Source organism: Mugil cephalus, chromosome 10 (genome assembly GCF_022458985.1).
Source record: "Mugil cephalus isolate CIBA_MC_2020 chromosome 10, CIBA_Mcephalus_1.1, whole genome shotgun sequence".
In the NCBI taxonomy this organism is placed as follows: Eukaryota; Metazoa; Chordata; class Actinopteri; order Mugiliformes; family Mugilidae; genus Mugil; species Mugil cephalus.
In genome coordinates this window covers 27,380,918-27,396,597 of record NC_061779.1, presented here as the reverse complement: position 1 = coordinate 27,396,597, position 15,680 = coordinate 27,380,918, and the positions used below count along the sequence as shown (strand labels likewise).

The following is a 15,680-nucleotide window of genomic DNA, read 5'->3' as shown; positions in this document are numbered from 1 at the left end:
TAAACCTCATCAGTGAAGACGTTCCAATGCAGCCATTTCTAGCTCAAGGACTCTCTGAAACACACATGGCAATATCAGAAATTGACACGGAGTGGTCACTGTTGTGAAGCACATCATGATTACAATACTAGGCCCAGAAGAAATTAAACCATCATGTCCTATGATGTAACCTCACTGTTCACCTGCATTCCCACCAGAGAAGCCATGGATGTAATAAGGAAAAGACTACAAAAGGATGAAACCTTGGCTTCAAGAACCAACCTCACCCCAGAACAAGTCTGTGTGTTACCCAACCTGTGCCTGATCACCACCTATTTCCAGTTTAATGGAGGTTTCTACAGGCAAAAACACGGCTGTGCGATGGGGTCACCAGTGTCACCAATCGTGGCCAATCTCTACATGGAAGAAGTAGGACCAGAGCTTGGCACCTTTGCAGGTTCCACTCCCACCACTGGTAAGATATGGTGTCGGCCCTTGAGTCAATCAGAGAGGAAATGGAATCCTTCACACAACACATCAATGCAGTGGACAGCAACATCAAGTTCACCAGGGAGGACATCAGTGGGGACTGTCTGGCCTTTTTGGACTGTTTGGTGCATGTTGAGGAAGAACGAAGCCTCAACATTGAAGTATACAGACAACCCTCGCACACACACCTGCACTTATTATTTGATTCCCACCGCCCTCTGGAACACAAACTAGGAGTCATCAGAACCTTCCAGCACCGAGCACAGACTGTACCCACTAGCTAGAATGGCAAAGACAAGGAGGGACTACACATAAAACAAACCCTCAAAACGTGTGGATATCCCAACTGGGCCTTTGTCAAAGGCTCAAAAAGATATCCCAGGAAGGACAGGGAAGAGGAGCACAGCAAAAGGAAGAACATCGCCATCCCCTATGTAGCTGGTGTATCAGAGAAACTGAGGAGAATTTTCAGAAAACAGCGCATCCCACTTTATTTCAGACCTGGCAACACGCTAAGACAAAAACTGGTCCACCCCAAATACAAAACACCCAGACAAAAACACAATAATGTCATGGCTGTCACGTTGGGAGGGGAGTTGAGGGGGTTGTAGGTGAGGACCCAGATGCAGGATTATTGATGAGGCAGGATCTCAAACAAAAAGGTTTTTAATAATTAACAAAAGGCGCTGTGCACAGCAGGAAAACCAAAATCCAAAAATCTAAAGAAATCTTCAACATGACGTGGATACATGGACACGTGAAAACATGGAACATGACATGAAGACCTGAGGGTAACATTAATGACGCAACAAGGAACAAAGGGAAAGGCAGGACTATAAATACACATGAGGACTGAGGGATGACAAGACACAGGTGAGACACACGATGACAATCAACGCAGGTGAAACCAATAAACAATCAAGAGACAAGGAGGCACAAGACAGGAAACTAGGAACTTAACAAAATAAAACAGGAAACACAACATGACATGGACAGACATGACAAAACCACAAGGAAACACGATGGACAGGAAACATGGCAAAATAAAACAGGAAACTTCAAAACATCACAAAATAAAAGACAGACCTAGAACCTTGACAATGGCGTTATTTTCATAATTTCAGTTTACTGTTCAGTTGACAGAATATGTTCCAGATCACCTCGTTTTGGTAATCTTTCAGTTCTGCAATACAATACTGTGTAGGAATTGAGTACTGTATTGATATGCAGTATTGCAGTATTGGTTACTCTTTGCCCAGCCGCCCTCATTGTTTGACCATGGTTGACCACATGGTTAACCAAAGTGGCTCAGATCTCATCAGAGAACAAGGTCCTTGACCTTCCTCATCTTCGTCCTTCTCCTCTTACTCTCACTCCTCTGGATCTGTCTCTTCCTCTGTTTCCAATGTTGGCATCCATTGCTCCAAAACAGAAGCTCCAAGCTATTCGCCTGTCCAATATGATATCCCCCATATGTATCCGCAATATACAGCATCACCTTTCATTATTTGCTGATGATCTGTTGGTGTTCTTAGAGAATCCCTCTGAATCTTTGCCTAACCTTTTGTCTTTGTCTCTTTCTGGCTTTAAAATCAAGGGATGGACATGCCTCCCCATGTCTATTCAAGCCCATATCTCTGTGATAAAATTGAATATCCTGCCTAGGATTAACTTTGTCCGCTCTATGCTTCCTCTCTCCCCTCCATCAGATTACTGGACTAAACTACAATCTGTAGGAACAATCTACAATCTGGAAAGGTAGGTGACCAAGATTGAATATGTCTGTACTACAGAGGAGACAGGAAGGTGGCTGCCTGTCCCTAACTTCAAACTGTATTTCTGGTTGTTTGTCCTAAGGCCTCTCCTTACCTGGTTTAATCCGCATACTCCTATCTCTTGGCGTAATTTAGAGAGTTTGTTGTTAATGCCATGATCATTATACAATGTACTTTTGGCTAATATCTCTAACAAACAGTGCCAGCTGCGCTTTGGTCCTATAGTTTCTCATCTTATAAGGACCCGGAGATTGATTGAAGCATATCGTCGTATATCAACTAATTGGCTTACCCTCTCACCAATATTTAACAATAAGGCACTTCTAATTGGGGGGAAGACCTGTGTCAGCTCCGCAGTGGGAGCTCAGGGGAATACATTTTCTTAAAGATATTTTCAGTGATCATAGTCTGCTCTCCTTCTCTGACATTCAGAGTGCATTCACCCTGCCACATTCCTCCTTTTTCTTTTATTTACAGTTAAGATCAGCACTCAAGGCACATGTTTTCCCCTGGCCTGGTCCCCTGCCCACACACCCTATGTGTAAATTGTTCAGAAAAGAAAAAAAATGAGGCATGGTATCCCCCCTGTATATGCTAAGACACGTTACTTTGTCTTGGTCATGCTATGTGTAATTGGAAAAAAGTTAATATGTTGGCACTCTACATGGTATGACACTTTTGTTCTAAAAAAAAAAAAAAAACGTTTGAAAAAAGAAGGGCCTGGGTAGACTCTACTTTCTCAGGAAGCTCAGGCTGGTGCAGAGAAAGACAGGGAGAGAGAGAGAGAGGGATGGTCAGAATTTTTATGAAGACTGTCTGTATGGCTGATCAGTGACACTTAACCCCGTAGCAATGACGCCACATAAACTGAGCAAATGGTCTCAAAATAGTCAACATTTATTTATTGGTAAGAGATTGACAAGTGCACAAGTGGACTTCACAGATCAGAAGTGTAGAAATAACTTGTCAGGAAAGCTGAGAATGAAAGAGCTGGAGGAACAGTGGGCCGGCTGCTCATCACATCTGCTGTCTTCATCTGGGCTGAAGTTAAACTCTTCTCTCCTCTGCCTGTCTTCCTCTTATTCTTTTACTGCTTCTTCTTGTAGTCCTCCAGGTGAGCCAGTATCCAGCCAGAGGGACCCAAGATGGTCACAAACAGTACTGTCATACCAATTGCCTGCTCCTGATGAAAACACACAGTTACAAAGAGATGGTTGAATTTATACTAGTTGTTAGCATGAGAAATTTATTTTGTTTCTCCAATACCCCTTGGTACTACTCAAATTTTATGGCGTTAATCTGCTAAGAATGAAAATAAAGTTCACATTAGTCATGTGTGTCCACAGCAACATCTTTAGGTTGCAATACAAACATTAACAAAATAGAAACACATTAAATACACAGAATTGTTACAAAGGATCTTAAGCCTTACAGATCTCACACTTCACCCTGGATGACCTGAAAATATAGTGTTAAACTGTTGTTGTCTTCATTTGGTCTTCATGATTCATTGTAGCTGAATATTGAATGGAACTGAGTCCCTGTGATGGATAATGTGCCTAAGTCAGCCAAATTATGATGCTGCTCCTAAATTCAATAGTTTCTCATCGAGTCAACTTTCATTTTAAATCAGCTCAGGGTCTGTCTGAACCGGTCGACTTCAAGGTCGCGCACTTGTCACCTACTTGGCAGCGTGTCTACATAGCCATTTCACCATATTAAACTTAACACTGTGGTTTTAAGTTTCTCTAGCCCTATACAAATATTGTTAAAGTTATAGCCTACATGTTGACGTTTGCAGATAACACGAGCATTTCAGGTACAGTCCACAGCGAGCGATGTCTGAGATGTATACGTGTTGGAATTAGACGGAATAATGGCGAGGTACTGACGCAGTTATCGAAAGTGTTAGAATGACATTTGACAAGTCGTATACGCATAGTGTATGGGAAAACATAAGGTTAAAATAAATTTAGATAAGCAGCCTTCTATCTCTCTCCCTATATATATGTGTGTGTGTGTGTGTGTGTGTGTATATATATATATATTTATAGGCTATATATTAAGAAGAAAGGCAAGGTAGAGTTAAGGCAAAGCCAGCCCTGTAGGTTTAATTGGTCATATCAGGTCAAGATGAGCTCCAGAGCGGAAGAATTGCTATTAACACTTAAAACTATTAAAACTAACAGATGGCCAGTGAGCCTACTGAGAGGCGACACTGTTGATCTTCCAGCCGAGAGAGTGTACCTGTCGCGGCTATAGTAAGTAGAGACTCATAAACTCACCCCCGCAGTCAAATTGTGTTTGGCAGGTTTGGCCGTAAGGTTAGCCACAGGGACCAGCTGAGTCCTCAACACGCTCCTGAACAACCGGGAAACGGTAGGCAGAGGCATCGCGACAATTTGCTTTTAACCCCAAGGAAATCGAGTCGAGTGGCTTTATGGACTTGGTTACAGTACGGTATAAAACTGTGCGCACTCCAGTTCTGTGTCAGAGTACGCGCACGTACAAATTTGGTCTCCGCCTATTCGGGGGAAGTCTGTGTGTGTGTGTGTGTGTGTGTGTGTGTGTGTGTGTGTGTGTGTGCGTGTGTGTGTGTGTGTGTGTGTGTGTGTGTGTGTGTCCGTGTCCTGAATTAACCCCCCAACAACCCCTCAACAACTGCACAGACCTGGCACTTAACATGACATATGATAGTAACATATTAAAGTTAGTAAGTAATTGAAACTTTATTTAAATAGCACCCTTCACACCACGAGAGAAATATACAAAGTGCAGTACAGTGCAGTATCAATATATCTATTAACACCGTTCCAATACAGGGGTTTCAACTTGTGCTGCAGCTTACACTATGGTAAGTTGGGTTTGTACATTTACAGTGTCATATAGATTTACAGCTGTGGTTGGACGTCTACACACTGGACTTTGGCACAGACAACGAAGCTGGACAGACTGCAAGCTAAGTTAACTAATGTTAACTGTCAAAGATGGAACAAACAAAATTTCCTAGTGGAAGTTAGCTTATGTTTCTCTCCCACAGTTAAGACTAGACTACCTTTCAGTTGGCCATTTAGAAATATTAATATCTGCTCATTACATGTTACAGGGCTGAGTGTGCAGAGTTGTGTTGGGTATAGGTCCCACTGGCAAATCTACTGTCATTGAAGTACACACAATACAGCACATTGCCACAGCAGTAATTTAAAGTTCATCAGCCCTTGGGGGCCCCTTGCTGGCCTTTGGCCCCAAAATTGCTTGCCTTTTACATGCTGCACATCTTTCAATATGGGAAGAAGCTGTTGTGCTGCAGTTGGTTAACTGCTATCTTTCCAGGTCGCTTTAATGTCAAAGAGGTTACAGGTACTTGCATATCACCCTCTCAGTAGGGCAAATTGTAGCTTACTAGACGATGACAGAGGAGATGAGGATGTACACATTGATATGATGTGTGGAAGCGCATCATCACTGTCTTTGCCATGGAAGTACATCCTCTGCTGGACATTCGTAATAAGAGCTGATGTTCATGTCCAACTCTCTCCCGTGAGCACACATAATCCAGAAATTAGTCCAATGAGGATAGTAACTAATAACAAAAAGGAACTAAGTTCAATTATAGTGAGGTGAGGGTTAACACAACATCTACATAAATAATTCAGCTTTCTTTTTACTGCACAGCAAAGAGTGGGAAGGTTCCAGGACTTTCAATCCACAACATCCATGTTATTTGGTGATTCTAATCTAAACTGACGTTAAGTGATGTTTTATCTTTGTCCTGTTTTGTCTTGTCCTGAGCTAGACCGTCAAGCTGTTCAGGTTCTACCTCTGCTCTGCTAGATGTTTTGTTTTCTTCTCTCCATTCTTTTTGAGATTCACCATAGGATTGGGAAAAAAACAAACAAAACAAAACTAATTTACAGTGTCTGCATGATGTTGAATAGAATAGAATAGAATATGCCTTCATTGTCATTGTATAAGTAATAAAATGAAATTGCAGGGGGCTCAAACATAATTTAAACAATAGAATAAAAATAATGGAATAAAACGTTATTGTATGGTCCCATATGTCATATTGTCCCATGGTTATCAAAATGATTTGTTTATGTCTCTAAGGAAATAACTGTTCAGAAGTCTTTGTGTGTTTTTTTTTTATGGCTCTGTAGTGCCTGCCCGAATGCATGAGGTCAAACATTGTATTTCTGGGATGTGAGGAGTCTTTTAAAATGTTTTTGGCTCTGGATAGATATCTCACATCTGCAACTTCTTCCAGTCATTGGTCTTTTGTGTTGTTTTAACTATCCTCTGCAGAGCCTTTCTCTCTGCTGCTGTGCAGCCGGCATTCCATATTGTATATGTCAATGTGCTCCCGAGTGGTAGAAGGCCACCATCACTGTTCTGATGAGATGATTTTTCCATCATCTCAGAATCCTGCATGCAGGGCTAAAAGCTGTGTAGAACAGAGCAATCTGAAGTGGGTCGTAGTAAATAAGTGTATCCTGCGGAGGGCAGTAATGCACCTAGTAGCATTAACACTGCCCACAGTCAAAAACAAGATGTTTAAAAGCAGAAGAAGAAGAAGAAGAAGAAGAAGACGAAGAAAGACGAAGAAGAAAATAAGAATGGGAGGAGGAAACAGAAGCAACAGTAACAGATGCTGCAGGATCAGCACCTTACAGGCTTCAAATCATAGCACTGGTAAGTCTCCTGAATCAGTGTCGTTGGACATGTGAGCCTGGCGCTTTATTGACACAACCCAGCGTTAAGTAAATGGCTACAGTGACTACAGTGTTGGAGTTAACTGTCCTGTCTGTCGACAGGAAGATGCGTTTTGTAATTTAGCGTTAGTCTTAACTCATTTACCAGCCTGTCCAGCGGCGTGTTACAAAGTTGATACATCCGCAACAAACTTATGCTTATGCTGAAGTATTTCCATCTTTTCTGCCTGTCTGATAGTTGAATGTGAGCAAAACATTGGGATTAAGCTACACGTTAACGTTTGTGAATTTTAAATGTGCATCTTTACAGCTTGGCCCAGTGCTTTCTTTAATGTGATCCCGTTGATTATTTGTTTCCCCTTGTTTTAACAAAGGCCAATAGAGATGTGGTTCGACCCAAGACCACGTTTTTAGGTGAACATAGCTCTGTTTTACGCAAAAGTAAAATGAAAACCTCTTTCTCGAAATGGCTTTATTTATTGTTTGACATTTAAATGAATCCCGGCTAGAGGCAATGTCATAGTTTAACCGACAGTGTGTCTCCCACTATGTGCTTCCACGTAGGCTTTTTTAATGACCTTTGACTGCTTCCTGTTTACATTTAGGGCAGGTTGCTATGGAAGGCGCCTTAGATAAACTGAATGAAAATTCCTCCTTGTACTAGTTGGGAAATTTGCGTGTCATATTAACCCGTTATAGGCACTCATTGAAATAGTTGGACATTTAAAATTCCAACCTTAGAGTATTATTTTAGGCCATCAGAAGACTATTTTACTTTTTCTGAAAAAACATTTTCTTTTTCTTTCTTTTTTTTAAATTTCATGGAGAAATTCAGGTTTTAAGATAATAAATTTAGCATTTATGGTTCCTTGCCCTTTAGTGATAAACAAATGTAAACGTGTGTTTAGACCATTAGAAGTGCTGTACTTATTTATATTTAATTAAAAATGGTCGTACAAGAATGACTTCCTACATCCAGTAGCTGGCACTAAGAATGAGTATTATAGTAGTATTTATAATAGATCTTTGTGTTCCTGTTTCATTTCTGGGCTCATGTCAGGAATAAGAAATTTGGTGCAAATTGGATGCTTTAAGATAAGATACGTGGGAAAGCTAGAGCCTATCACAGCTGTTATTGCTGACTTCTTCGGAGGTTTAGCGGGAATCTCAGCCCAGCATCCAAAGCACTTAGACTTCACTCCGGGCAGCTCAGGGGACATGGCCAACGCTAGCAGCTGATAGCAGGACCACACCACCGAACATAACAGCTGCTCTGCTGAATGCCACAGCCAACGACCAACAACACAGCCAAAAAACTAAAAGTCCAGAGAAAAACAAAATACAAACAACACAAAAAGACAAAAACTACAGAAAAACATTTTGATTGGTTAAGGCACAGAAAAAACAACAAGTCAAACAATAATCAACCATTAGCAAACCAAGAATAACCTGAAAAGATTATTCTTCACAGAGCTGCTGGGGACATGCAGCCACTCTTTCAGGCGCGTTTTTCAAAAGAAACAAAAAACATTCACACATATCTGCCAATTTAGAATGACCAATTTACCCAACAAAATAAAAACAAAACTAATTTGAATTGAGATTTTCACATAACATTAGTTGAGCTGAGTTTTTTACTTGAATCACTTCATGTAATTTTAAGTGTCTCTTACTAAGCTTTATGTTTCGTGGTGGCTATTTATGGTTTTTACTATAAATGAGGTACTGATACTGGTTTACTTAGATTTACTTAGTCTTTTTACCTATTAAGAAATTCAACATTAGCAGCTTGATTGTAAGTCAGTCTATAACTGCTCCTGTTAAAGATACTACTGAAAACATTGCACATATTTAAGATTTTGACACTGGTAGAACTCTGCAGCCCACTGAAACTGCTGTCAGCTATGAATCATATTTATTGCAAGAGGATGCTTCCTTTTAGTACCTGGTTCAGCTCATATCCACTGGTGATTCCTCGACCATATTTGCTACACAGCCACAGCACAAACTGTAGATACCAGTGTTGCCTGCTGCAGCTTTCAACAGTTAGAATTACATTGTCTTTATTAGACATTCTATTTATAGAATGTCTAATAAAGACATAAAAAACATTCTATTTATAGAATGTCTCCTATATTTCCACTTTCCCCTTCTTTTCACTCTCTTTGTGTGGAAGAGCAGCATTATCTACTGAGGTGACAGTGAAATGTGGGAGGTCAGCAACATCGAGCTGGATATCATGATGAATCAAGTCATGCACCTGCTTCACCTCCAGCTCCCTGGCATGGTCTTATTTTTGTATTAACCACAAAGCTGCCAGTGAAAAGCTCAATACAGCCCAAACTGATCATTCCTGTCTCAACAGTGTTTTGGCTACAATTGTTCACAGTATAAATGGTACCTTAATTAAGCACCCTCACATCAGACAGGTCAGTCCTGGGTTGTTTTGTCCCAAGCAAATGTAGTTAATTTGCTCATATTTTTTCATCTACATTAGCTATGTCCTTTAAAGGCCACTTCCAAGTCCAAGTGAACTTCAGTTAGCTTTAAACATAGCCCAGACTGTCATAGCTAATGTTACGTTTTCATTTTTAGGTTCATTCTTTAAGCATCTTTGGCCATAATACTTCACACCACTGCTCTATAACTCTATAACCTCATCTTTTATATTTAAAAATGTCTTAGAGTTCTACAAAAAGTTGTAATTATTGGAATGTTTCCCATACATTGCAATCATTTCTATTAATATTTGCCCTTTTGCCTTATTTGGTAAATGTTATCTTATTTAGACCAACATGAATGATACTCCAAATACTCCAGAGTGGTAACTTTGACTTGTACTGATCTGACACAAGATGACTCATTTGTCACATATGGACATGCCATCTTTTGCCAGTAAAAACAACAACAAAAAATTAAAAAGTCTTTGAGTCAAAGTCTTCTCAATTATTTATGCTACAATTTATAGTAAAAAGCAAATTGAGTCTGTTATGAGGTTTAAGTGACTTTCAATGAAATTTTTTTTAAATTATTTAACTTACCGGATTATGATTAATTACACTGGGATGCATGGACATAACCTTCAAAGTAACAAATTTAGTGTCTTTACTTCAAATTTATCTTGACATTACTTTCATCATGGCACAACCAAGGTCCAAGAAGAGACTATCATAAAAAAAAAAATATCATTAAATAAATAATTAAATAATCAGTATCAGTAATGCTCTTAGTCTCTAACTAAAGACTGTAATCCTATAGCATATTAACCACAACATATAAAAAACTACTATATCTTTGCACAAAATTGCACAGTCAACATGTGGAAAGTAGGTCATTTATAACAAAATGTTATCTGTTCCCTGTCCGTGATGGATACAGTTGAGACTAACTTGTACTGTTATTGATGTCTTGTGTAGGTCCAGAAAGTGGGTGCTGACTTCACTTCCTGTTCGTTTACATACTCCAGTTCAGCGGCGCGTCCACCTTTTGTGTGTGTGCAAGTTCAGTTTGTGAACGTGACTGTACCTGCTGAGTGAATTTCTTTCTAGTCTCATGTGAGTGTGTGTGAGTGTGTGTGTCTGTCGCATTCCCTCTCAGTCCACCATGCCCCTCTATTACTCAATGCTCCAACTGACTCCATCGATGTGCCTGCGCCTCCTCTGCCTGCTGCTGCTCCTCATTGACTCCTCCTACACAGTATCCGCGAAGGAACCAGTATTTGTGTCCACTCCCCTCACCTCAGTCAACACACCACAAGTTAACTGCTCCACTGAATGTGAGTAGGTGCAGGTTTCCCCATGTAACAAATTGAGTATGTTTTGATATTGAAAATGTTCACTGTCTTACTACATTCCTTTGAGTTGGGCAAAGCCATGCTCTGCAATTATGCACATAATAATTGACAATAGTTTAAAATATAATGTGATTATTGTTTTTTGCTTTGGAAATTTACATAGTCTTAACTGAAGAGACTATGTAAAAACAGATTTATACAAAATAATGCCATTAGTTAAAAATATATAGTGTAAAATATATAATGTAAAATATGTGATTACATCCACCCTCTTCCTCGCAATATATAGTTAATGCCTTTGAGGCGCTAAGAAGCACCCCTAAAGCCTGACACCACCATGCTGGGGATGCTGTTAGTGGTTTTGTGCAGTGTTTGGTACGCTCTGAACATGATGTGTCTCTTCAGACCAAAGAACCTTCTTTCTGTTGACTTTGTTCTCTTCCATGAGATTTAGTTAGAACTTATTTACTAGGGGTGGGAAAAAATATCGATGTGGCATTATATCGCAATACGTTTTCTACTGTACAATATCGATTTTGAATGTCTTAATGTCAATTTTGAAGTCGATCATGAACGTCTTCCACACCTCTGCTCCGGAAGGTGTCGCTCTGGTGCCACCTTGCAGTGCGTCGTTTCCTGCAGTAGTGAGTGAGGCAGTCGAAGCTGCAGATAGGCAAGTAGCAGAAGAAAGCATGGTGGCGGCAAAACTTGAAATGCCTTCAAACTTTAAAGCTGACGTTTGGAGACACTTTCAAATGGAAGAAGGAACTAATAAGCTGGACAAAGAGTATGCAGTTTTCAAAAGTGGCAAGAACTTAATCCACTTTTTCTAGACAAGTGCAATATATTGGATTTTTTTTCTATTTTAAGATACATATAAAATTTCTCAGTGAACTGTAGAGAATATTGTAGTATATCACAATAATGTATCGTATCGTGATGTGTATTGTATCGTGTCCTTGCCAATACCCATCCCTGTTATTTTCAGTGACTTTCTCTATGATGCTGTTATTCCAAAGCTTTGACTAGTGAGAAATAGTAGTTTTGTGACAAATCTTAACCATTTCATCTGCAAGAGCTCTTAATTCCTTCAGAGAAGTTACAGGTGTAGTGTGGCCACCCTAGTCTTCTTTATGTGTGGTCACAGTTTGTGTGCTGACCTGCCCTAGCCAGATTTACTCATGAACCATATTCCTTGCATGCTATGTTCACTGACTTGGATATCTTCTTGTAGCCGTAAACTTTCAATGACCCTTCGTTGACTTCGTTTTGAAATGGTTTTCCATAAACACAGCACCATCTCAGTAAATGTTTGTGGCAATTTTGCTGTAATAGCAATATCAAGGTCACTAGCTTCTAAAGTACAAGCGCAACACTGTTGCCCGCCATAGTTGTTGTTCTTGGTGGTGGCAGGGTTAGCGCATGCACAACGTAAGGAGGAGGCAATTAGAGATTTATCCACTTTCGGGGCTGGTTTAAAAAATATGCTCCCAAAACGCCAGGAAACCCCGTCTCTGAGTGGACAGGGCCCAAAAGTGTTCTTTGTTGCACTAATTGTAGTTAGGAATATAAATTAATCAGTGACTGGACCTTCCAGACACAGGTGTCTTTATACTACAGAAACATTTACTCCACTTAGGTGATATACAGTTCTCTTTTCACACCAACTGGCTGGACCAATTGTTGAATTATGCCAGTCACTTTAAAGGGGGTGAATATTTATGCAGTCACTTATTTTACATTATATGTTTGAATGAATTGACATTATTCTGTAGAGCTCTGTTTCCACCAAGCAAAGAGAGTTTATAAAATCAATTAATTATTATATATATATATATTATATATAATTATTACTTTTTAAAGACACTGTATCTGTATTTATTTGATTTGGATATGTTATTAAGATACGATATGTTGTACACGGAACTGATATTTTCTTTCCTATTCTGAAGCTTTGTTATTCATGGATTTTGTCATTTCCTAGGTAATAATAATAATAATACTGCTGTCGGGCAAGATTCAAAAGCTAAGGATTTCTCAACGACCAGATCCAGTGGGATGACAACAAACCTGCAACAAAAGACCTCTATCCCTAACCTAATCTCCAGTAAGCCTTCAGTTCCTGTCATATCAACCAAATCTACCTTTGTAGAAAAACAAAAAAAAAAAACTGTACTATCAAAAGTGAACTCTAAAAGCACACAGCAAGTTCAGTCCTCCCCTGACTCATCGTCTTCCGTTCACCATACCACTGCTAGCTACGCATTAAGAAACTCCTTAACAACTCCACTTCCTCCTAAGCAGTCTGCAGCAAGACCACATTCATCCACAGCCTCAACATCTAATACATCACCAGAGAGAGTCCGTCAGCCAACGTCAGTTCTTCCTTCTCGCACCACAGGCTTGCCCACTCAGTCTGCACATACTGGATCTATTACTAGCACTGGTACTGTTACGACCCCTGCACAGTCTAGTTTGGATGCAAACACAGTTGCTGTACCGGTGGCTTCTACATCCACGACCAAACCACTATCTACAGTAACAACTGAAACTGCACCAACCTCTAGAACAACCACAGAACCCTCCCACTCTCTCAAGGAAACGGCTAACACAACCACTGCTATTAGTGCAAACACAGGTAGACATCAAGTCATGTCAACATCAACATCAGGTGCCACGCAACACTTAAGCACTGGGATGCCACTGAGTAAGATCACCTCTTTAACCCCAAATGCTTCTTCCGTAACTACTACCAGTACTGTTACTTCCACCAAGCATCTTACCTCTGCAACAAGGGTTGCTATGGTAGAAGTGGCTGGGGGTGCATTGACCACTCAGCTTGTGGATACTTCATCTTTACTAGCTGTATTGCTCTTTGGTCTGCTTTTCTTATTGGTCACTGTGGCTGTGCTTGTCAAACAGGTCTATGAGAGTTACAGGAGAAAAGACTACACACAGGTTGACTATTTGATCAATGGCATGTATACAGACTCTGGGGTGTGAGGGATGAAGAGCACAACCCCACAAAGCTTGTTATGAAGTCAGAGACTCTAAGAAGATGAACTGCACAGTATCACAGCGGTGTTGTGGGTTCACAGGATAAACCATTGCCACTGTTCAACGCCGATATCTTTCTTCCATTTACAGTTCCACTTAATGCTTTGTTCTTTCCTGGTTCCTTTTTTGGATATTTTGAATGTGAGTTGTGTGGCTTATCCCATTTTTTTGCAAACATTAGGCAAGATCATTTCTCGGACTGTTATGCTTTTCATGTTTTCAGAAAGTCAATTTCTTATGAACTTTTAATTTGAATGCATCTTGCACAGTGTAATGCTTTTTTGCACATTGAAAAATAAACCTAAACCCTAACGTCAGTAATTTGTCAGACTTGCTAAGTAATACAGCTTCACTTTGCACATGTGAAATGCCTCTTATTGGAAATGTAGAGTTTCCACATTGAATATAGCACATACAGTATATTGGCAGGGTAATTTCATGATTAATCAGATTTCCACGGCATTGTATTATGAGTATACTGTTGTTTATTTTACTTTTTTTTTTTTTTATTTGTTAAATCTTTTTTTCTGGAAAATTTCAAGATTACCTGGAGCCTTTGTTTTTCAGATTTGAATGATTTTGCAAGATGTAACGCATTACATTAAAATTCACATTTTGGGTTTGTTTATTGGAAAATCCACAGTTAGATGGATCAATACTTTAATTTGTCCTGTGGATAAATCTCTGTTCTGTAAGTTCTATCTCTCTACAATGTTCAATTGAGTTTATGATTTCGCTTGAGCCTCCCAGCGAGAAGGTGGAGTTTGCATGTTCTCTTTGTGTCCCCGTGGGTTTTCTCCGGGCACTCCGGCTTCCTCCCACCTCCAAAGACATGCTCGTTAGGCTAATTGGCGACCCTAAATTGATCCTAGGTGTGCGTGTGAGTGCAAATGATTGTTTGTCTCAGTGTTAGCCCTGTGATAGGCTGGTGACCTGTCCAGGGTGTACCCCGCCTCTCACCCAATGCCAGCTTTTATAGGCTCCAACCCCTGCGACCCTAGTGAGGATTAAGCGGTACGTGAGATAAGATGAGATGAAATAAGATTTCACTTGATTACGTGTTGTTGCAGCATGTAAAATTACATTTAAGCAGTGTTTCCACAATTTTTTGTACATGTATTACAGTGATTTATAGAAACAATACCATACTAGTCTGTCTATTTCAATGTACGGCAGTAAATATATTTCTAAAGGTGCTATTGACGTAAAAATTTCACTGGAAGTTGGTAACAACCCATGCAACCCACACATGCATGAAATCAAATCTAAGATGTCCATAAATTATGTTTAATAAAATGGAACTAGAAAATTCCCTCTGGGAAATTTTGATGGGGCTATGGGAGCTAATGCCGGGGGTACTGTCTCTGTCAACATGGGAATTAGCATACTTTGCCTACATTTAGCACAGTTAGCACCCAGTTAGCACAGTCAGCACACTTAACCCACATTTAGCACCGTTAGCTCACGGCTAGCAGAGTTAGCTTACGGTTAGCACAGATAGCCTGTGTGTGACAAAGTAATGCGCGCTGATGTATGTTTGTGCGTGTGCATCCATGAATACCTGAGCATTAAACAAAACAAATCATATTAGTTTATCAGTGCTGTAAACTACACAAATTAATTGCTATTAAATGAATGTCTTACAATGGGTAAAACCACATGACTCTCTCAAGACCTTCGCAACCTTCTTGTTGTCCTTGTTGCAAAACACTGATGGCATTAGTTACTGAAGGATTTCTAAAGTTCTGAATGTTCCAGTGAGCACTGTTGGGGTCATAATACGTAAGTGAAAACCACATAATTTCACCATAAAACGGCTACAATCAGGTGCTCCTTGCAAGATTTCTGAAAGAGGAGTGAAAAGAATTATCAGAA

General features: G+C 39.9%; 1 protein-coding gene across 1 annotated transcript; it reads left to right on the top strand.

The window, feature by feature from the left end:
* Positions 1 to 6,798: 6,798 nt before the first annotated feature.
* Positions 6,799 to 14,122, top strand: wu:fa25f02 (uncharacterized protein C11orf24). Its single transcript, XM_047597176.1, has 3 exons — positions 6,799 to 6,935; positions 10,372 to 10,730; positions 12,733 to 14,122. The coding sequence occupies exons 2-3, from the start codon at positions 10,559 to 10,561 to the stop codon at positions 13,749 to 13,751; spliced, it is 1,191 nt and encodes a 396-aa protein (XP_047453132.1). The 5' UTR covers positions 6,799 to 6,935; positions 10,372 to 10,558; the 3' UTR covers positions 13,752 to 14,122.
* Positions 14,123 to 15,680: the final 1,558 nt, after the last annotated feature.

Bases quoted from the DNA above. Each gene is read 5' to 3' on its own strand.
- wu:fa25f02 (XM_047597176.1), top strand. From the start codon at position 10,559: ATGCCCCTCTATTACTCAATGCTCCAACTGACTCCATCGATGTGCCTG. The intron at 10,731-12,732 runs GTGAGTAGGTGC...GTCATTTCCTAG, and splicing joins AGTTAACTGCTCCACTGAAT to GTAATAATAATAATAATACT.